Source organism: Haliaeetus albicilla, chromosome 16, assembly GCF_947461875.1.
Source record: "Haliaeetus albicilla chromosome 16, bHalAlb1.1, whole genome shotgun sequence".
In the NCBI taxonomy this organism is placed as follows: Eukaryota; Metazoa; Chordata; class Aves; order Accipitriformes; family Accipitridae; genus Haliaeetus; species Haliaeetus albicilla.
In genome coordinates this window covers 683,187-706,240 of record NC_091498.1, presented here as the reverse complement: position 1 = coordinate 706,240, position 23,054 = coordinate 683,187, and the positions used below count along the sequence as shown (strand labels likewise).

The 23,054-nt window shown below is 42.3% G+C and overlaps 2 protein-coding genes across 3 annotated transcripts; one reads left to right on the top strand and one right to left on the bottom strand.

Annotated features, from left to right (window-relative positions):
* Nucleotide 1: 1 nt before the first annotated feature.
* On the top strand, nt 2–2,013 carry C16H1orf122 (chromosome 16 C1orf122 homolog). Of its 2 annotated transcripts, none has more exons than XM_069802829.1 (2): nt 2–123; nt 199–2,013. In XM_069802829.1, exons 1-2 carry the CDS (start codon nt 88–90, stop codon nt 505–507), a joined length of 345 nt encoding a protein of 114 aa, XP_069658930.1. In that variant the 5' UTR covers nt 2–87; the 3' UTR covers nt 508–2,013. The 2 variants fall into 2 exon arrangements, with proteins under 2 accessions (XP_069658930.1, XP_069658931.1); XM_069802830.1 differs by having other exon boundaries at nt 48–123; nt 208–2,013.
* Nucleotides 1,622–22,949, bottom strand: MTF1 (metal regulatory transcription factor 1). The gene is made up of 11 exons (XM_069802827.1): nt 22,857–22,949; nt 22,012–22,476; nt 14,959–15,197; nt 14,380–14,511; nt 13,830–13,903; nt 13,153–13,286; nt 12,251–12,328; nt 11,064–11,166; nt 9,929–10,485; nt 8,964–9,030; nt 1,622–7,930 (listed from the first exon to the last, which is right to left on the bottom strand). Exons 2-11 carry the CDS (start codon nt 22,423–22,425, stop codon nt 7,542–7,544), a joined length of 2,187 nt encoding a protein of 728 aa, XP_069658928.1. The 5' UTR covers nt 22,426–22,476; nt 22,857–22,949; the 3' UTR covers nt 1,622–7,541.
* Between the last annotated feature and the right edge of the window lie 105 nt (nt 22,950–23,054).

Genomic DNA, 23,054 nt, shown 5'->3' with positions numbered 1-23,054 from the left:
AGCGGCCGGCGCGATGACGCACATCCGGGGGCGTAGCGGCCGGCGCCGTTCCCATGGCGACGCGGGCCGTACCTGCGCCGGCCCGGGATGGAGGCGGCGGGGGAGCCCCACGGGCGGCCCGCGGTGGGTGCCGGCGGGGCGGGGGGCGGCCCGGCCCGCGGCGCCGCCGCCCCCCCGTGACCGCTGTTTCCCCCGCAGGTGGAGGAGGACCTGCGGAGGCTGCGGAGCCTGCTGGAGGCCCGGCAGCGGCACCTGCGGGCCCGCATCGCCGCCTGCGAGCAGCTGACGGCGGAGATGGCCGCCCTCCAGGCCGCCCTGGGCGCTGACGGCCGCCCGCCCTGCGTAAGCGCCGGCCCGGGCTCCGGTCACGGCCCGGCCCCGGCCCGGCGAGGGGAGGCGAGCTCGGCCCCGCGCCCGCCCGTCCCTCCCTGCTCTCCGACTCGCCCGGCGCCGGGCCTGGCCGCGGGGAGCCCCGTGCCTGGCGGCGGGGGGGCCGCGAAGCCCTGAGGAACCTCGGCGAGGGACCGCGGCGGGTCTCCCCGGGAACGGCTGGAGGAGTTCGTCTCCGCGGGGGCCACGGTCCGAGCCGGCAGCGCCAGCAGGGACCGAAGGTTTTCGCTCGGTTACGGGCTCCGTCGTACCGGTTAGCGCCGGGCAAAACCGAAGACCGATAAGCCCGTGAACGTAGCCAACTGCCTCAGTTGCGGCCTCGGACTTCACTTTCTCTCGTTGCACTGATGCCTTATCTGACTGAATTTGCACTTTTAAAATAAAGCAAGACAGGCTTAGTCTGTATCTCACCCCCTCTGCCTGCGTAGAGACCAGTGGCTTCTTGCTGAAGGAGGAACGTCCTTCAAACAGATCATGCCGGTTTGTCTCAAGTGTTGGCTCTTTCCTTGACAGTTAAGGGGAGCAGGACTAGCTAATGACTGACTTCATTTTAGAGGGGCTGGGGAAGCATGAAAGCTGTGCATTGTTCTGTGCACCATCTCTAATAACTACAATCCTGCAGTCACAGACACACGAAAAAGCTACAGCTGGCCAGGTCTGGAGATGGGGAGGTAGGGTTTTTTAGCCACATGGAAATGTTCTGCCACACTGAAAGCTTGATTTATTCAGAGTGGAGAGTCAGTCTGTTTTCTTCATTGCCACTAGCTTCGCCCAAAGTCCTCATTCTCTTCATTAGAAAGTACTTAAGAGCTAAAACTTTCAAAGGAGGGATGCTAAAACTACCATCTTTACCACCAGAAATTTTGCCTTTTTTGTTTCCCTACAGTGCCTTGCTGGTACTCGACATTGTGGTACCTGCACTGAACACAGCTGGTGTTTGCATGAAAGGGACTATGCAAGCATTTCCCATTTTCACAAATGAAGGACAACTTGCCAAGTCACAGCATCTGCTCTAACTCTTAGCCATAGCTGAGTGAACTTAGGGATATGAGGTTTATGAAGGTCACCCTTGGTGGGGGAGGGAGGAGTGTGCCAAGGCAAATGCTGTTGTCTGTCAGGATTTGGAAATACCTTCATGCCCTGACCTCTCCGAAGGGGGCAGGGGAAGGATGCTCACACATCTCTCAAATAATTTATAAATCCTCTTAGGAAAGACTATTGTAAGACAACGTTTAAATAAGCATTTAATTAGGATTCCATTAGTATTAATATTGCTTTCAATTCCAAAAAAGTTAATTTCCACTTCTTTGCAGATATTTCAAAGTACAATATTAACTTCATACAAAATGAGCAATTAAGCAAACACCATTATTTCACATTTTACATTCTTCAAAAAATACAAATTCATATTTACTCTTTTTTGGGTTTTGGAGATGCTCTTCCTTTGGAAGTACTGTACCTGTAACTAACATCTTCACATTGCTCAATGTAAGCACATTTGTTCCCATGTTTCATAGTTAAATAAATTCCTTTAATACCATACACACATTCTTGAAAAACTGGGGTTCCTTTATTTTGTCATCTCCAAGACCATTGCCCAGCTCCCCATAAGTGTCAAACAAAAGCAGTAAGTGGACAACCTACGGTTTTCCTAGACCTCCTGGTTTGACAATGCTGCAGATGTTGATGCTGAAGACGACTTCGGTAACTAACCAGGCTCGAGGTTTGCACATCCCTGCCTGCTGCGCCAATGTTGGTCTGTGTGAAACAGAACTGCAACTCTCTCTCTCCAAAACAAGGGTCAGGCAGATAGCTCTGATTCAGTAAGCAAGTGGAAGGACACAAAGCTACACAGCAAGAAATACCAGCTACTGTAACTACGGTACTGCAAAAACATACCCTTGATTTTGCTGAAAAAGATCATATGAAAAAAATTTCTTTTAAGAAAAAGTAGAAACTGCATTTATTTGAGAAAGTGTACACTGCATAATGAACCAAATTTTGGCCAGCTTGCACACCACCAAAAGCATGGTGTGGGATTTTTAAACTAGTTCCAAGAACACACACACTTAGACTATGTACACTACTACATAAATATCCAGTTTAATTTGCATTTCTCAGTGCAGACACAGAATCCAACTTCTAGAACATATGATATATATCAAGACAAGACGCAAAAAAGTTAAAAGTTCAGCCCTGTCCATGAGTATCAACTACAGGTAACATTTATAAAAACTTGACATTGTTTCCAAAATATGTTACGGAAAAAATAGTGTACAATTAAAAACTATGCAATCAGAAATTTGTAGGGTTTATTAAAGACATGCTTTTTTTTTTTGCCTTACAGTCCAAATTGAGTCTAACAGTTCTGCCCAGCTAGCTCAGATCACTAATGCCAAGGACTTTTCACGCATAGATCTCAAAGCATCTTACAAAGACAAGTTTCATTGTCTTCATTTCACAGGGAGGAAACCAAGGCATGGAGAGGTGAAGTGACTTGCCCAAGGTCTCACAGCCAGCCAGCAGCAGAACAAAGAACACGACATCAAGCTCCTATCTGCTCTACAACACAGACCTGGCTGCCTCATTTCAGTTGCCAGCTGTGCTCCCCCCCCAAATCAGAAACAGCTTTTCATCTCCAATCAACTCCAAGGTCAATTAAACCTTAACTAATCTCCCCCAGCAGTTCCACAACCAACAGGCCAGTCTTTAGTTCGTTCTCCGAGCCTTATTTATAATTGGTGCAGGAAGAGTACTGTAAACAGTTTAACAATGTTGCTGCAGTTGCAAAAACAATATCTTGGATGACTACAGACACGCCATCCTCCATGAAGTAAGGCAGATAACATGACATCAAAAACGATCTCGAAGACAAATTTTAAAAGGTGCAACATGCCTGTTTCAGAACAGCTTGTCACTTCTGTTCATACTCGTGTGGCAGAACAGAGCGGAGGACAAGGGAGAAAGGATATACACCAAGGAACACAGCTGTGTCCAACAGAAGTGACAAGCAGCCCACCAGAAAGCGTGAGAGAAAAGGCCTGCTAAAGCACAGTGCTCTCAGTGGAGTATTTGCATAGATTGGACGTTTGCTAATGATGCATAATTTCTCTTGGGTATAGACAGGGAAGGGCAGTATGTCACTGAGCTAGTTACTATATATATTCAGTTAGACAGACACAGACAGACCGACCACATGGGACAATGATCTTTAGCTACAAGTATTGCACCAAGTTAAGTGCTCATCTTTGCACACCCCTGTTAACTTTTACTCAGAGCAAAAATAAACTTTGTGAAAGTATATACAAAAGAAATTGCAGCAATTGGGTTAAAGATAAAATAACCTAAAGTGCATTTTAGATACCAGTATGAGGTTCTGCGAACTAGTCTTTCTGGACACAGTCAGCATTACAGAAGTGCCCAATTCATACTTTGTTCTATATAATTCAGTACCAGCATTTAAACAGTGCTGATTTTCCATCCCTCTACCAACTACAAGCATGAAAAGCAACTTCTACAGCCTTCAACTGCATGCCAAGTCTGCTTGCTTGGGTCACTGCTTGGCAGCTCAAGCTACCAGTGTTGGTAATTTGACCCATTCTACGTGTTTAAGCTTCTGCACCCATCTAGAAACTGCATGTAACCAAGGAAATCCCCACAAGCCACAAAACAGCAAAACCCTTAACACAGAATGACCCAGAACAGTGCAGTTTTGCTCTCTGACTCATAATTAAAGGGGTTCATGAAATGCAGATTTTGCAGAGGGAGGGCACACTATTCTCAGAGGCTGCAGTGTATTAACAGAACATGCCCCTTTCTGGGAATTCAACATCTTAACAGATCTGCAACAGTTGAAACTCTCCCCTCTATTAAAAATGTTATTGTGATTATGCTAAATGCTGGGGCAACAAGGGGAGAAAGACAGAAAATTCTCTGGCATCAAGGAATCTCAGGACTTTCCTGCGACTGCCCTTTCTTGCCAGCTGCTCACGGATCTCCTCCCATCCAAGCATGTTAATGACCACCCCAGCAGCACAATGTTGGATCACACAGCACTGGGGATGATGCAAATGTCCACTGTGAAACGTACCAGATACATGCAGCATGGAACACTCTGGAAAGCAGACCAACGATTAAACAACAAAAGCACACATCTGTACAATGCAATCGGGTGGGTTGCACAGCCCGTGGTGCAGCAGCCTGTGCGTTCACAAAATCACACTGCTCTTGCCTCATTACAAGCTCTAATTAGTTTCACCTAAATTGCAGCCTGCCTGATGCACGTACAAGAGGGTAATGGCAAACCCAATGCACCTAAAAGTCAGCATAAACTTGGAACACATTGCTTTTCTTAGAACACACCAATAGAAAACAGTAGCTATGAAGAGAAAACAGCAGAGAGGTTAACCTCTGACACCCACTCAGAAAGGACGTGTGCAGCACCTCACTGCTGCCAATCACCACACTTCCAAATTAGCTTCCGATTTCAAAGCCTTTGGTAGATTCTTATACTCATTTCTGTCACAAAGGAGTTTCTGAAGATGCTATCTGGTCCAACCAGAAGCGTGTTTTAGGTGGACTAAGTCAGGAGTAGGAAAAGTAGCATGGAAAAACGCCTCCCTGAAGGACAGAAAGGCTCAGAAGAGGTTGCTAAATCCCCCAGCTGTCACATTTCAGGCCACATCTGGTACCCTTGTCCCCATCAGAGAAAACTCCACAACTCCAGGGGAATCTACATGCTCCTGCATTAGCAGAGTCTCCAACATGCACACATGCATACATCCACTCACCCTCAAACACCACTGCCGCACTATGCGCCTCACGGTGGCCTGTGCCCCATGGGGACCCCCCCACACACAGCCCCAGGCACCGCTCGCACTCCTCCGAAGCGGAACTCTATGCAAGAGAGCTGGCAGGAGACTCATCCCTGTGAGGACAGTCCCAGCCACACAGGTTTGAGACAATTTCTTTTGTGTTCAAAGCAGTTCTTGCTGCTGTGCAACCAAACTGCATCACAAAATGAAGCTGTAGGAAAAAAACAAAGGGGGCCACAATCTCACTGCCCTCTAGGGATTACAAGAACAGAATATAAAACACTTTGTTAATTCATGTTTCGTGGATGCAAACCTTATTGCCGCAGGACCCACATCCCTGCTGCGATAGCACTGCACAGCACTACAACACACACCAACACGCACAGAAAGGAAACACAATTAGCGTGTTTCCAGTTCAGCTGGTGTCCCCAGGCTCATCACTGCAATTACCAAAACAGAGCACTCTGCCCTAGTAGAGTGACACAACACCTCACAGGCACAAAGCATTCTTTGCACAGTCTCTTCTCCCTCACATTCACCCTAACGGGACACAGTTTTACCCTTCTGCACTTAACAACTGGAAGACAGTTGTCACAGAGGTGAAAGCCAGTTCCCCTCAACCCATTTCCATCTGTGCTGTGACACCACATTCGCATGGGAATAGCACGTGAGATCACTTAAGCCACTGTATCAGCTAAAGCTGTGACAGCAGTGTTGGTAAGGCTACACAGAGCATGTCACAAGAGGGTTAAAAAAACCCTGCTAATCATCCAGCATCCTGGGGAGGTCTAGCTGCACTCATACAATTCTCCCCCCAGCAGGTACAGAGAGCAGCTTTGATCAAATACAAACAAAGAGTAAAAGATCTCTATCCACTAGGAGCTGGCATTCCTAAATTTAGTGCGCAGAGACACTCCACATTAATTGGCTTACAGTCATTATCTTTGTATCTCACTAATGACAACACTGTAAACTGAATAAAGTCTATTTAATATTCTTTCCTTTAACACAAAAGACTGACAGCCAAAGCCAGAAAGATGGATAAAACACTATAAAATTACATCTTTTAAAATAATGCAGCATAAATAAACCATTTAGAATGAGACTGCATTTATTGCAACATTACAGGCTTTTTGGTGGAAGGGGGGTTTGTGTTTTATTTACCCTGAGTAGGTTAGAATATAGACTTTCAGTTTGATATGAAAAACTACTATGTTGTGTAACATCTTTTCGTCAAGAAATAGCCCCGTGCACAAAAAGCTGGCATCGCAGTAGGTTGGAGGCAGATTTAGGCAGAAATTATATAGCTTAACAGAAAAAAAGAAAGCATTTATGGACAGCTGAAGGATAGACTCACTGAATTCAAACTGAATTTATGTTGAATTATTCTGAAAATTTTCCTAGAGTTGTTCTTGACAGGTGAGAGTAACCAGCAAAGGCACCATGCTCCTGATTAAACAGTCACGGGGGTTAAGAGGATGACTTGTTTCTGAACAGAGCCAAATAAATCAAAAGAGCAGCAGGCACCAATCTGACTACATCTGGGACTAACTGCATCCTTCAAAGAGAGGCAAAGAAAACAGACTCGAGCCTGAGTAAGCAGGGGCTCCAATTGTGTTTCCATGTTGTGAAACAGTGTCTGCCACCACACTTTTAAGTCCTAATGAAATTAAATGAACACATCTACAAGGTACTTGTGCTCTACTGAAATTAACTCCCCAAAAGTTTCTGTAGGCTTTAGTAACAGCGTTAGTACAAAGCAAACCCAGGCATCAGTTCCCAACTCAGTGATGTGACAATCGCATTCCAATAAAATTGCAGATAAATCATCTTCTACAATAATGCCATTTTCTACTACAGCAAATTCCTTCCCTGGGCTCCCCTCATAGTGCATGGTTAGCATCAGACATAAGAGACAGAAGAAAATTATAGACCCAAGGAGTTGTAACAAAGACCCACTTGCTGCCAGTACCTTAATCCCAAACATAAGTGATGTGCAACTGGAGACAAACTAAACCCCCTTTTTCTTTTTAAAATCTTTTTGCAGACGAGTAACCTTAACTTCTGTGTTCACATATGACAAGCAAAAGTGACAGACAGTGCAGCCAAAACAGTTCATATATAACTTAGCTTTTTCTTTTTTTTTTTTTTACCTTTTCTTTTTTTAGATAGATTCTCAAAGATGGATGTACCTGGGACGTGACTAAGATGACATCTGTGAAGCAGAAATAAGCCACAAAACTTCCAAGAAGGAAGGAAAAAGAATTGATCCTTCAGTTTCTGCTTCTAAGGAGAAGGGTTTTACCCTCCAGGTGCAAAGGAAAATCTGGAACATCTTCACTTAGAGAAGCTGCTATTCAAACCAATTTCTTCCTCACCCTGCAGTAGTGCTTCGATTGGAATTATATTAGATGGGGTTTCAGGGCTTTGGAGGGACAGGAAGTCCGATACATCCATGGCACTTAATGTTTCAGTCTGTGAGTCTGAAGGGTTAACTATCTGACTGCTCTGCCCACATGAAGGAGAAGGGGAAGAGGAAGGAAAGGTCTGAGGCTGCAGCTGGGGAGCTGGCTGCTCCAAAGCTTTTGGATCAGGTGAGGAACATTCCTTCTTAATGGTGGCTTTGTCCTTGGCAGAGTCTCGGCAGGCACACTGACACTGGCAGGCCTCCTCCTGCTTTATAATAATGACAGGAACACTGAGACCAATCTGCTGAACAGGGTTTCCTGAAGGTGAAACAAAGACAAAACAAAACAGAACTATGTAATTTCACAGCAGGGAGAGACAAATCATCTTTGTTTAATTAGATTGTATGCACCTTGCAGCAGAGATTACACGTTACTTTGTTCAAGTACAGTGAACACCTCTAGCAGATGAAAAACAAGAAAAAAGTGGCAGATACTCTCTGTTGATGAGCAACCTCTTCAGGTTGAACCCAGGCATTAGAAGTCTGATCTAAATTTTTTTACACAGCACAGTATGTCTCTTCTCTGACAACCACGGTAACTTTCACTGCATAAAATCCAATAAAGAGTGGCATTCAAATGCCCCAGTCCCTATGCACCAATCTTTGAAGATGATGATACAACATTACACCAGCAATTCTACTCCTTGACACCAACACAGGCATTGTGCTGTTCACTTTCTTCACTCTGCTTTCCTCTCCCATCTTGCTTCTCATGCTTCCTTGTCACTCTTCCTATGCTGCTTTACTTTCCTGGCTTCCTTTCTTTTTTAAAATTTAAGTTTTAAACTTACCTGATCTCTCTTGATTGATTGATTCATCTTTGCAATATAACAACACTGTGTAGGAAGCGTGTTATGGAACAGAACTTCTACAGTTGTGTATCATTTTGATGAATCTCACAGATAGTGCTTACCAAAAACAAATGCTAAAGAACTGACTAAGTTTACTACCCGTTTCGTGTCTTCATTTAAAAGAACAAAAAACAAATTATGTCCCTGCATTTCTGTCTTTTATTCTTCTATGTAAGTTCCATTAAAGTACCATTTTTGTCAATACTGGATCTAATTTGTGAACCTGATTATCTTACAAGTTGTTAGAGAAACTACTACAGGACAGATCTCAGCACAAACCTCTGAGTCTGCAGCAGACTGCACTTAAAACCTCAGGAAGGTAAAAAAAATGAAAGGATTTTCTTCAACATTTCTGCAAACAAAAAAATCACCACAAATGTGTCAAGCTAATAGTACTACAAACAGAGAAAGAGAGAAAAGCAAGTTCAGTGTCAAGCTTACCTGTGTTGCCAGCTACTGGTAATGCAGTGGTAAAAAAAACCTTTTCTACTACTTTTGGAACTTGTGGCTTTAAAGAAAAAAAAAAGAAAACAAGAAAAAAAAGCATGAGTTGGTTCCAATCAAATTTTTACTGTTCAAATTCTAAACAGCTGCAATCAAAAGAAACAGCTACACACATATTCCAAAGAGAATGCACAGGGAAATAAAAAAAAATTTATAACATTTAGCTTGGTTCTGGGCTATGTTCTGGCTATCCCAAAACTCAGAGTATTATTTCAGTAGTCCTAAAGATGAGGAGTAATCACCCTCCACACTACATGCTTGTTAACACAGCTTATGGTTTTTGACAACTGAATGACTAAATTCTTGAAAAACTGTTGTGCTTGCTCATACTCCTTGTACCTGCACCCGTTCACTCTTGACCATCTGCAACTGAGAAAGCCTTAAGGTGGCAACAGTATTCTTAAAGATAAAACACTTGAAGTCTCAGCTATCCAGATTTACTGGAGAACCAGAAACATTCTGTTTTCCCAGAAAACTTTTCATTATCAGGCTAAATTAGGAAGAGACAGAGATTACAAAATACCTAAACACAGAGTCTTTTGTGCTTCTACTTCTCAAAAGTAATAGATAAAAACGCACATATAATCTCAGGCCACATGGTGCACTGTCCTGGGTAAACCAAGCCGATACCTGCTGTGAGAAGTCTGCCACTAGGGAAAAAGAAGAAAGCAAGATTTTTCTGCACCCTGGATTTCTCTATCTATTTCTATTTTATTTCTCTATTTTAGGGGCTACATTGGTGACATGTTTATGCATATTAACGTGATAAGCATTATACAATACTCCATCCTGGTTTGTGTCTTACAGTTAGAGGTTTGATCTCCTTCCTTTTCAAAAAGCAAGGACTCTAGGAGGAAGAGAGATGGTTCAAGATGTTTCAAAGCTGTGCTGGGTATACTAACCATTTGTTCTTGGCTTTGTGGAGAACCAGTGGCACCATTTAAGATCCACTGTAAGTTTTGCTCTCCCATGACAATGCTGGACTGCAGAATAGCGGTGCTCTGAGAAGGAGTAATTGTTATAGTTGGATTACTGGTCAGAACCGAGTTCGCACCAACAGGCACAGTCTGAACTACAGCTGGCAGGGGCTCAGTGGCACTTGATGCTGTTGGGGCAGATGCCCCAGCAACCACTGAAAGTCCTTGTACAATGGGCTGTGGCGGTGTCTGAGTATGCTGCAGGAAGTCTTGGTGACTGGCTGCAAACTGTGTGCTGTGAGGAACAGGCACTTCTGGGGATTGTAAAACAGTTGCAGGATTTCCAAATGCAGCTTGCTGTGAGCTGGTTCCTATGGAGGAGGGAGCAGCAGGTGCTGCTGAGGCTTGTAGTGCTGAATGCGAAGGCTCAGAGATGCCAAGCTGCAGTACAAGTGGAAGAGACAACGATGCCGAGTCTCCTGCAGAAGGCGGAACAGCAGTGACTGAGTCTGCATCGCCATTAAAACCTTCAATCAAGGCAGCTGCCAAAAGAAACAAAGAAAAAATATAAATACATCAGTCCTTGTACCATCTGAATAAACAACTTTTTTCCATGAACTTAACAGCTAGCTGATGGATTTTTGCTAAGTAATCTCTTTCACATCTTCAGACTAGTGCTCAAAAACATGTAACACTAGAATCTAAAAGTAGGTCCAAATTCAGGAAGCTGGTAACACTGAATACTACACACAAGCTGATCGGCCTCATTAGCTTTCTCCGAGAAGCCTTTTTATCAGCCAGTTTGTGCAGCTATGTCAAGAGAGGAAGCTTGAAAACAACGCTTATGTGGAAAGTCCAAGAGCATCAATGTCAGCATTATATGACAACATGCTGTAAATACTCGGTCAGTTCCCCTGTCACTGCCTGCGTGTTACACCGTCTGTGAATACAATGCATTTCAACACAAAAGAATTTCAACACTGAAGTTAAAGTTCTGTTTGCTACTTAGAGTTATGTGGGGCAGCAATCTTCAATCTGAAATGCTGAATTAAGTACCTGTATGCAGAGGGGGGAAAACTGTCAAAAAGCTCTCTTAAAATACTGCAGATACAATTTGTACCTGTCTGCTGAGAGTCATCCTGATTTGCAGTGTGATCCGGGCTCTGAAACATAGACTCAAAGATGCTTGCTGGTGAGATTGTGCTAAGGTCTTGTCCGTGTGTCTGGCAAATAGAAAATACAGAGGAAGACATCAGATGACATTGTATTTCAGGTCTCCATAAACTTTGCACACGTCCCAGTCAAGCAGCGTATGAATGTCAGAAACGCCTCTCCAACTAACTAGCCACCTTCAGGAAAGGCAACATATTTCACTTAACTATTGTAAAATGACACTTAGTTTTTTTTACCCACAATCAAGTTTACCAACATAATGAGCAAATCCTTACAAAAATAGTAAGTAAGTCCTTCAGAAGTAGAATATATTCTTCTGCATCCACACTTTGTTTAACCCTTATTTCTTGTAATACTCTTTTAGAAAAAGACATTAATTTGTTCTTGGCTGTTTGTGAAACCTTTTCTGGAACAAAACCAAAATAGCTCCGCTTAGATTATATCCTGGACTGTCTGTCCACTTATGGACTCTTATGCACTACTGTCACCCACCCTGCTCTAGGAACAGAATATATTCAAAAGCTGCACACTGCTTCCACATCAAAGCACAAAAGAATGACACAGCCTCATCAGTATATAATTTTCCTCTATGTAAAATCTGAGCTCAGTCAACAGTTATCAATAAGCAAGAACATTATTACGGTAAAATCAGATGCAGAGACTTTAAAAACAGGTTGAATTAAGCACTGTATATTTTGGAGGAAACCCCCTCTTTCACTCAGTTATTCTGCTTTTAGACAGAAATTTTTTTTTTTTTCCCCAACATTCCAGAAAGGACAGCAATAATATGTCATATTTACAGGCTCGATAGGGTGTCTAAGAAACATACATTTTTCCATCAAGAGAGTGCCTCCTGCAAACTGCCACAAGACACAAAAAAAAAAAAACCAAAACCAGTATACAGTACATCTAAAACAATTCTATGTAAAGTCACTTATTCTGTGAAAGAGTACGTCTCGTCCACTAGCAAAATAAAAGCCTGAAGTAGAGTATGCTGGAGGCCTGAACAAGAGAAACAGAAGCCACCGGCCATACGTATCAAATCTGCTGTGTTCTATCTGACAGGACAAGCACATTGCCAGAAAAAAGCAAAACTCAGATTATGGGCGAGGCAATTCCAGGACAGTAACTCACTGGATTAGAGTTCTCCCGCAATTCTGAATCTGTTGATATGAGGCTTAAGTCACTCAGACAAAGTGAGTGGCTTGTATCCTGTAAAGAAGAAAAAGAAATTGAGTTATGTATTAAAAAAGTGTCAGAAGTGTTTTAAATTACTTTTTAAGAGTCCACACAATTCTGCCTATACAGAACTTTTTTTACCTGTATGTGACCCAAGTCTCAGTTCTAAAATCAAAGGAGCAATATTACTAAGCAAAGGATATTTAGTAACTATCAAGGATTCTTAACATCTCTTTCACATTACTTCAAAAAAATTAACCTAGAATTTTAAATTAGCACAGGAACAAATCAGCCTATAGAAAATAAAAAATTTAAACCTTAACAGTTAGTATTTATTTTACTTCACACACTTATTACATAGTATTGATTAAAACATAAGAATCTACAAGGAAAGCATGATAATATATATAATTGTCTATAAACTTGTGTCGGTATGTGGCATCTCGTCAAAGCAGCAGTAACCCAAGTGTTAATTTTAATGTGATTAAAATTAATAGACAAATTTAGATGAGCATTTCTAAATAAAACTTGTTAACCAAATACCACGCTAGAAGTTTAAAAAATACTGATCCCATTGTTTCTTATCAGCACACTGTAAACACAGCATATGAGAATAAACCCTACGCTGGCACCTTGAATGCCAGCAATTTCACAATCCAAATTGAATTCTTGCTTCAAAAGAGGCACCCGTGGGTCTCTTCATGGGAGACAGGGCACCAAGTAGTTAAAATTCCCTTTGAAAATCCCAGTCTTAAATGTTATACCTTTAGAACACCCTACAGACCAAATAATTTCTTCCCCAAAGTATGGTTTTATCTCCATCTAACACAGAAGCATTAGGAAGAAGTGCTACTAACCTCAGATACATTGTTATTGGGAAGTGCATTATAGGCATGTCCTTTCTCATGACCTTTCATGTGACTCTTCAGGCTATACTGTGTACTAAAAGTCTTCTCACAGCCATTACTGGGACAGAAGAAGGGCTTCTCCCCTATAAGCAGGGCAAAACATATATAACAAACTTACAGACATTATATCAGACACATACTTTTAAAGCACCTAGGAGAGTAATAATATTTTATACAAACAAGATTGTTTAATGCCACTTCACATATTCAGCATTCTTGGGAGTCTTGCAGACAAAAGTTCCTGTTTTACCACATGAACTGACACAAGAACACAACATTTAATTTTTATGCATCAATACTGATACATTTGTGAAACACATTCATGAAATTCAAGACCTGTCAGGCATAAATGGAAGTGCATAAGTGGAGTATTGGGGATTATCCTGATCCAGGTGCAGGAGTTAGCACTTGGCCTTGATAAATTTCATGAGGTTCACATGGGCACACTCCTTCAGACTGTCAAGTTCCTTCTGGATGGCATCACCTCCCTCAAGCACATCAACTGCACCGCTCAGCTTGGTGTCACCCCCATATTTTACGTAAGTATAAATATATATTAGGATTCCAAGAGTTAGTATAGACTGACTAAGCTCAATTAAGGAAAAAAACAAACCCTATGGACTTACCAGTATGTGTCCTAACATGTGTTTTAAGGTGGTGGCTTGCAGCAAAAGCCTTTCCACAGCCGTCATGCTCACACCTGAATGAGGCATCACAGAAGAGTTAGCATCAGGGTTCTTTGATGCATTAGTTACAACCTTAGATCACACTTTAGAATAGTCCCAGGACTCTGAAAAGCTAGCCTAATGCTGATCTGTGTTAGCAATCAGGTTATCTCCCAACAGCTGCTATGCATGCTACACAGACTATAGCAGGGCTCTGAATAGGACTCAAATTCAAGCATCACAGGAGAGAAGCAGCAATATGATTTAAAAACATGCTCATTGTGGTACAGATTTACGTTTAAAAAAATAGCTTGACTATTCTTGTCTTTGAAGACAGTCATTTCACCCACTTTTACAGTCAACTGAGAGAGCTCTAGAACAAACATGCTCAAATGCTAGCTGCCTTCACTTTTTTCTCATGAGAATAGCTTTTCATTTAGGACAGTAATAGCTGCCTCTTGGCCCATTACATAAATCCCACAGAAGTAAAAATTGCCATCCAGCAACTTACCGAAATGGCTTTTCTCCTGTGTGTGTTCGAATGTGCTTCCTCAGGTCACTGTGCGTTGTGAAGTATTTACTGCAGCCTTCTGATTCACAGTTAAATGTTTTCCCTGTGTGAAGCCTCTGATGTGCTTTCAACCTAAAAAGCATGCCAAAAAAATCCCTCTTGTGACTTGTTGGATGAGACAGCCCCTACCTGAGGCAAGCAAGCCATTCATTTAAAAGTGCAGGACGGGATCAAAGGCTTAACATATTCTGAACTGAAGGTAACTAGCTTATGAAAGTAACTGATATCACTTCTGAAGTTCCCAAGCAAATCTGAGAATTCCTTGTGTTTGTCCACCACCTTCAATACTATTGTAATATAAATAAGCTAAGTATGTCATCATAGGTTCTGTCATCCTACTTCTGGTATAGCATTTCCACATTGGGGGGGGGGGGGGGGGGGGGCAGGGGACATGCGTTATATTAATATCTGTACTTGGAAGAAGCATAACAATTGTATTCAGATACAAACAAAAAGTAGATGCAACTTGCAAAACAGCAACAGCCACATCTACAAGAGAAAGAGACTGAGACTTCCTACCTGTACAGTGTATTGAATGCCTTTTCACAGCCCTGCACATCACATTCAAACGGCTTTTCCTTAGTGTGCACTCGAACATGGATTTTGAGGCTGTAGGAGGTAAGAAAGGCCTTGCCACAGCCTTCTTGATTGCAGACAAAAGTATATTCTCCACGATGTGTCTTTTGGTGAGTGCGCAGGTTTCCGGCAGTGCTATAGGTGCGCGGACAGCCCTCAAAGGTGCACTGGTATCTCTTAACCTAAGAAACAAAATGCAGCATACTTAATTTTTAAGCATTTCTGGAATCCAGACAGGGTAGAACTGCAGTTAAACAAAGACAATGGAATAGATTTTGACCCCAAAGGCAAAAAAAGAAAAAATATTGCCTTTTAATTATCAGGTAACTTAATATTTCTACTGCACTATGTGAGGAAGGAGTGGCAAACATTGGAAAGCAGGCCAACCTTATAGAAGAATAGTAATCTAATAGAAGGGGGGGGAAGGAAAAAACGTAATTCAAAACGTTTCTATCTAAAAATCTGATAGAATAGTTAGAAAGGATGCTAAGAGGCTATCAAACCTATCTGCTATTCCCATATATAGCACCTGCATTTAGCTCAGGTGCTTCTAGCAGAGCTATTTATTTGTGGAGGACGAAGACAAGGGAAAATACACTTTCACAACCTGACCCTCAAAAGCACTGCCCTGTGCGCTGAATTCCCATCAACATCTTGAATGAGAACTATAGTTTTTCACCATCTCCTATGGTCTAACCATCAGTCCATTTATTACTTCATCTCAAAAGCAGCCTTCATTGTGCTTCATTCTTCTCTTCAGTGTTTACTGAAGTAGTCAATGCCTGAAGTGTAATGAATCAAACAAGGTGCTTTACATCAAAAGGCAAGTGTTAAGATTTCTCGGCCAGCTATCTAGATCATCAGGAAACAATTTCACATTGAACTAGATCTGGTAGCCTTCCCAGCTTCTGCAACAGGCAGAAATAGACCATGCAGAAGCTTCCGGTGTGCAAGTTATAACACTTAATTAAATCTCATTCTCTCTTGTGAAGTAGAAGGAATAAGCCATCTGATATGCTTGAATAAATTTATCTTCAGTATTAATTATCAGACTGATGGCTTTCATTTGACTATTGCAGTTGAGAAAACTTAACATTTAAAAGTGATTATAGAGCCCAAGAGAGGACTTGATGGTTGACAGGCAAGAAGCAGAAGAGTATTCCAGAAGATGTTGATTTGGAAATGTTTAGAAAGGGGCAATACAAACTCACAACAGAGAGGCAGGAACTTTCAGATTTAGTATTCTAACAAGTAGTCAAGAAGATAATATAGCAGGACATAAGCCAGCAATTTTCCTCTTTTCCAAGGCACAAAGCACCTATCTCACAGTTCCTAGTATTATTGCTTAGAAAAGGCTGCAGACTGTCTTCAAAAAAACCAGATACTGAATCAGAGGTTGATACCAGGAGAACCAGATGAACCTATACATAACCAATGGGTAACACTTATGGGTTTCTACCCATCTCATGGCTCATCAACTCTTCTTTTCTTCTTTATATACACCCAACAGAAAAGAGCATTCGATAATCACAGTTCTTTACTACCACAGCTTGGAAGCTGAGAACAGAATAACATGGGATGCATTGATCTATTGTCAGGTAAGTATAAAATCACTTTATTTGAAATCATGCTCCTCTCAGAATAACAGGAGTTTAGGCAGATGCATTAAGTAGGAGTAACACCAAAACCATATCATTCTTCGTATGCCTAATTAAGAACTGCATATTATTTAATCCTTCCACAAAGTAACTAATTTGATTAATGCTTTGTGCAATACCACACAAATGAAAGGAACAATGGGCCCTCAGTAAAACCACTATGAGATCTGTAAATGGCGCTCTGAAACGCATTTGTTTTGTCCAAGAATTGTCTCCCATTCATGTACTGCAATGGCACAAGAATAAGGACAGTCGAGGGGATGTGGAACACATTATTTATTATGCTAAGTTGTTGGTACTGTTGAAGACCATACCAGTGCTGTAAGGTCCAAAGGAAGGTACACACCTTCAGATTCTTTTTCTCAAATAGTCAAAGTAACAGCCCTTAATGATGTCAATTTGAGCCACATGCGCTCAGCATTTCCTCTTAAGAACATGCGTACTAGATCAAGTACCTGAGAACTGAGGCACCCAAAAAGATATTTCATTGCATGCTTTCAGTCCTCTCTCTATATACAGGTTTAAGGCCTTCATGCCAGTAACTACAGAACTAGGGCCTAAAGCACCAAGGCACACCTCTCAGGGCTGTAGCAATCAGGTTACACAGACCCAGGCTCTACCTGTCCAGAAGATCACCTCTAGAATAAGGGTAGCCTGGGAAACAAGCTTTTCAGTAAGGGCAGGGGTTTCAGTTAACTTAACACATCAGCCCCAACGGCTTCCCAGGAAGCACTGTGGTCATATAGTGCCCTAGCACAAACTCATACCAGGTATAATTTGGGTTATCAATGGCTCTCCATAAGGAGAGAGAAATAAATAGTCTTTCAGTTACTTCCAACCTGTTTTGCAGGGGACAAATATGCCAGCAGGACCCCTTTAAGAAAGCTTTACAAATTCTGAGTATATAGAAGCTGAGTAATCTCTTGTGTAGTCTCAATCTGTAGTCTCTTGTTGATAGCACAACAACAGACTGGCATCTACCTTCGCCTGCCTTTGATAAAACCTTAGTATTTGGAGAATATTAAAGCAGGTTAGACATCTAAAAGAGATCATTATACAGAGCATAGAAATATCTTAACTATAAAGCTAGCAAGACATATGACAACTATAAAATAACTAGAAGTAGTTTTCATTTTGACTAGTACTGAATTCAGTTCCTGCCTCTCATATATAGGTGATGATAACAGCATATTGCTAAATAGAGATGAGTATTCCAAGCTATTTATCATCACTTATCTTACTACTCGATTAATCCAGGGAGACACTTTACTCTCAAATGCAGACTTGAACAGACAATTACACATCCAGGAACTAGTTCTCCATGCTTTTCCAATTTCACGTGACAGTTGAGAAGCAGAATTATCCCACAGAATTGTAACTACCATGAAAAATATTTAGCTATTGCAAAATATAGTAGGGGAAGAAAGAATAGCAGAAAGAAATTACAGAGTATGAAGAAAGAACATGTATAAAAAAGCATTTTGTCCCAGTAAGACTGGCAGAAAATTACCCATACTATGGGGCTTTTTAAAAACTACAGTTCAGGAGACTTACTGCCAAAACCCAAAAACTTCTCTTTTCAAAATATCTTGCCCTGTTGAAGGGTCGCTTCTTCCAATCCTCTCTACATTCCCACCTTACAAGGGAGACTGTAGATTTTTTTTGTGGGTTTTTTTGTTTTTATAAAACAGATGGGGAAGAGGACCTACTCTACACCTCACTGTAACAGCTTTAAATAATCTAAGAAAAAAAGCTAGTTAGGAGATATTAATTCAGATTCTTTTGATACTATATTTTATTTAAGATACACTGTTTTCTCCTTATTTCTGTAGACACTAGTTACCCAGGCTGCCCTAAGTACAGGGAATGCAATGAATTCATACAAGAACATGTAGGAAAACGTCATGTTTGGACTCATGACTTGGCAGCCTACCATGAAATTCACAATACATAGCAAATTCTCACTAAATCTTTTTCCTCCTGCAATCCAAGGTTTACTATAAAGCATTTAACTTACTACAGATTTACTAGTCAAGAAATCCATGTATGCTAAAGCAATGGAAGTGGTACACTACACCAAAACCAGCTGTTAAATGTTCGCATCTGATTCTCCCTTGATTTTGTACAAGACAGTAAGAAGAGGAAAGAGTAAAAACATCAAGTGTTTAGAATGAGCAAATGATCTAGATGATATGACCAACAGTAACTTGAAGAGGAAAAGATTTTGGAAGTCTTCATATTTTTATCTAGTCACTTAGCATTATTAGAAGCACCATACAGAGAAGGAAACAGTAATTTTACTGTAAAGCAACTTGCCCTTAATTTATAGTTCAAATCAGGTTAAAGTTATCAATAAATATCCAACCATTACAATACAGTTACAACATAATTAAGAAGTTTGGTTTTGTTGAGTCAGCCAAAACACAAGAGCACAGACTGGTAACACACAGACACAAGGTCAAAAAGTACGTTTTATTAGATGAGAAGGGGCACGTTATCTTCACCAGGGATCATCAGATTAAGTACAATTTCTGCATCAGTACTGAAGTAAGTGTTCCCTGTTAGATTTTTAAGGCAGCTGGAAAGTAACATTTTACATGCTGCATTCAGGACATTCTCCACAGTACTTCCCGTAATACACAAGTGATTTGACACAGGCATGAACTACCTAAAAATCAAGTGAGGAGTCTGTTAAGCTTTCTAGGTGTTTACGTGTAGGTCTAGAAAGTGAAAGAAAAGGAGAGTGCTAATTATAGATTAAGGATTTGGTTCCTAGCTGCCAATGCACATATTTAAAGGAAGATGGCAGTAACACTTTCAGTTTAATGGCCTGAACTATGACAAAGGCCTTGCAGTGCTCACCCTTTTCTCAAAGGCCAAGTCTTTATTTCACAAATTATTCCGAGAAGGATACTGCATACAGAAGCAATGCTACCACCATGTTCTAAGCAAAATAAAACTTTCTGTAAAGCAGCAAAGCATTTAATTCTCTTTTCACGTTAGGAACATTAGCACATCAAATAAGCACTGATTATACACATAAAATTATGTAGAGATATTGAACATGAAAGACTCAGAGTTACAGCAGCAAGTACTCAAGACTATCATCATATGCAAGCAACAACAAAAAAGAAACATGGCAGCACAGGAAAAACCACAGATGGCTAGGATACGAAGTGTACAGAAACAAGTTGCTTTGAAGACAAAGGCTGTGGCTGCATCACATATGCTTTTTGCAAAGGACAGTGTGCTGTCTCTCCCAAGGAGATGCACCACAGGGAAGCCAGAAGAGTCTTAATTAAGCATTTACCTTAGAGGTAGGAACTAATTGTCCAATAAATCAACAAGACTGTCAAAAGCAGAGCCTGATACACTGTGCCAAAGCATACTTAAACTGCTCAGTTTGCCTTTAAGTCATCTTGAGTTTACAAGATTCCCCTTAAACTGTTAGTATTTCTGTCATCATTGAACAAAAATTTTAATTAATTTGAAATACAAGACTATAATCACATTTATTCTTACAGACAGAATTCTAGCGAGGGAAGTATAACAAAAGGAAGTTAAAGGTAATTAACAAAGTGTAAAACCCTCTTTTGCTTCATAAATGTCTAAGACTGACCTGAAGATTTAAGTCTTTAAAACAGTTATCTCAAGTGCTAGAACTGCTACAGATGTTTTGGAAGTCCCAAAGAATTGGACTGGTGACTTTTAGAGATGAGCCAAATGTTCAGGGGTTTTAGAGATTTCCCCTCCCCATCTCCAGACAACTTAGCAAGCATTTGAAACAGCAGGACAAAAAGGGCTTTTACAAGATGGAAGAGTGTCACATATGCTTAGGGCTTATTTCCACTGCACTCAAATTATAGTGTAACTCCTCCCTGCCCCAGAAAATTAACTCAAAAGATGGAAAATAAATTCAGATAAAGGATTTCATTATGAAATTCCAGGTCTTACAAGCCTTTTTTAAAAAGGAGAGGCGAAGAAATAGCCAGTTTAATTGCATGTGCAGTCATCAACACCTGTTAAGCTAGTACAAACTGTTCTCAGACACTACAGATTGCAAGCTTATTATCCTACAAAAAGAAAGTACTGATATGACTGACATAGAAAAATTAAATATTTTAACAGCTAAGAAGGTAGGATACAGCAGCTGCTAATATGAATAACAACTGAGCAAAAGGAGTTCCTTAGACTTAAATGGGCTTATTGAGCAAACCTCAGTGCAGAAGTTTCGTAAGTGCAGAGCTGACCTCCTACAGCCCCATTTCCTCACTGCCGAGCAAGCAATAATGAAGGTTCCCTGCCAATCTAAATTATTCAAAGCATTCAAACCCAGCTCCCTTTCTCAGCAAGGGCTCATTTCTGCAATTCTCTCTGACGCTGAATATCAGTTACACAAGTAGTTGATACTACTACCATTGATACTAGCACAGACACTTGTACAGATCATCCCTTATTTAACTTAGAAGGGCCAAAAAAGGAGCACAGAGTTGTCACTGTGTTGGTATTTCAGTCAACTGTGCATTGCTGTTGTACCTAAAAGCAAGAATCCCAAGTCAGTCTGTACAAGCCCTCAGCACTTTGCATGCAGGTAGAATTAGTTAAGGAAACAGAATTCAAAAGTAACCGCCATTTTAAATAGGTAAGCTGACTTAATCTTTCAAAATACAACAGACAGTAGTTTAAAGGTTTCCTTATTTTCTTATCACAGTTTCCCTATGAGTGACACAATAAAACTACAAGTCCTTTTAAGTTTGACATCTTAAGTTTCATACTTTCACTACCGCCAACAGTCTGGAATTTAACCTGGAATTTGGATGCCCTTTTCTCAAGAATAACACAGAACAACCACAGAATAAGAGAATTCATGTTCTTTCTAGTTATCTCTGAACTCAGGAAATAATTGCCCAACCAAAAGAAAAAGGAAAGACCGCTAAAATCACACAAGCTACTAATACAAGCGCCTTTTCAGTACCGTATTTTCCTGCTATCTAGTGTGTTACCGCTTGTCAAAAACTGCTTCCTGGCTGCTTCACAAGAACGCAGCAGGACATTAGAGTGAAAACTGATGACGCTCACAGCTTTGCTGCTGACCCACTAAAGCGACTGTGGGAAACAGTTATGCCTAGCAGCACAAAGCAGTACTATCACTAAAAGTACCAGCGGATTTAATGAAGTGTAATTCACTCCACTATACAGTAACCTTTAAGAACAAGGGAAACTTCTGTCGCCTCCCAGCAAACAGCTTTAGAGAAACACATTTTCAAAGCATTTAAGGTTACCAGGTGAAAAGCACTCACAATTAGCATAAAATTCAGAATCACATTTAGCTACTTACTTCTTTAAGCTTAGTTTCTGGGCATTCAGACTGCAAAGTGAGCGTTGCTCCTTCGATATTTCTTGGCATAGGAGTTGAACCAGGATTTATCGTTAGATGAATCTGATCTGGAGAAATAATATGTTGCACATAACCCTGGGACATTCCTTCATGATCTGCTATTAAATGAAATCCTTCTTCATGACCCTCTGGTAAAAAAGGCAAGTGATCACCACACTGTCCTTCATCCTCGTCATCTTCCAACACGCTGTGGTCCTGCTCTATTAGAACAGTTGTCCTGTCATAGACCGTCCCAGGTGACGAAGAAACCAGCCCGTTTTTATCAGCAAACCTCATCATACTGTCATCTTGGGTTAAATCGTCTTCCTCCACTTCATAGTAGATAACGTTGCCTTCGGGACTGTTCTCCCCCATGGCTCACCGCCTCTCAGTACGATATCGTGAGCTTAGACCGTAACGACTCATCTGCAACAGAAGGGCGGGCGGCGGCGGGTCAGCCGGCTCTGCCCCGGGCCGGGCCGGGCCGGGCCAGGCCGGGCCCCGCTCCGCTCACAGGCACAGCGCCGCGCCGCCGGGCAGCTGCTCCGCCGCCCCGGCCGCCCACCCGGCCTCAGGGGTGCCGGGCCGAGCGGCGCGGCCCCGGCCCCGGCCCCGCGGGCCGGGGAAGGCGTCCCCTCCCCGAGCGCGGCGCTACCCCGGCCCGGCCCCGGACTGCCGCGCAGCGCCGCCCCGCCCCGCGGAGAACCGGCTAGCCAGGGCCTGCGCGCGGGGACCGCTCCGACCCCCAGCCCGGCCCCCGAGACGCGGCCCCGCCGCCCTCCAGCCTCGTCCACGGCCGCGCTCACCGAGCTCCCGGCAGCGGCGGCACCTCCTTCCCCACCCCAGCGGCACCATGATTACCAGCGCACTCACTTCCGCTTCCGGCCGCGCACGGCCCGACGGGAGCGCCGCGCCCACCGCGGGGCCTGACGGGAGGGGCAGCGGACGCGCCTGCGCACTCGGCGGGGCCCCCGGGGCGCTGAGTGCGCAGGCGCGGCCCCGCC

What these genes read in the sequence shown, in the direction of transcription:
- C16H1orf122 (XM_069802829.1), top strand. Translation starts at nt 88, where the DNA reads ATGGAGGCGGCGGGGGAGCCCCACGGGCGGCCCGCG. An exon ending in AGCCCCACGGGCGGCCCGCG is followed by an intron (nt 124 to 198) that starts GTGGGTGCCGGC and finishes TTTCCCCCGCAG; the next exon opens with GTGGAGGAGGACCTGCGGAG.
- MTF1 (XM_069802827.1), bottom strand. Translation starts at nt 22,425, where the DNA reads ATGGGGGAGAACAGTCCCGAAGGCAACGTTATCTACTATGAAGTGGAG. An exon ending in ACATGTTAGGACACATACTG is followed by an intron (nt 13,287 to 13,829) that starts GTAAGTCCATAG and finishes CCCTGCTTATAG; the next exon opens with GGGAGAAGCCCTTCTTCTGT. An exon ending in GGATGACTCTCAGCAGACAG is followed by an intron (nt 10,486 to 11,063) that starts GTACAAATTGTA and finishes TTCTTTTGGCAG; the next exon opens with CTGCCTTGATTGAAGGTTTT.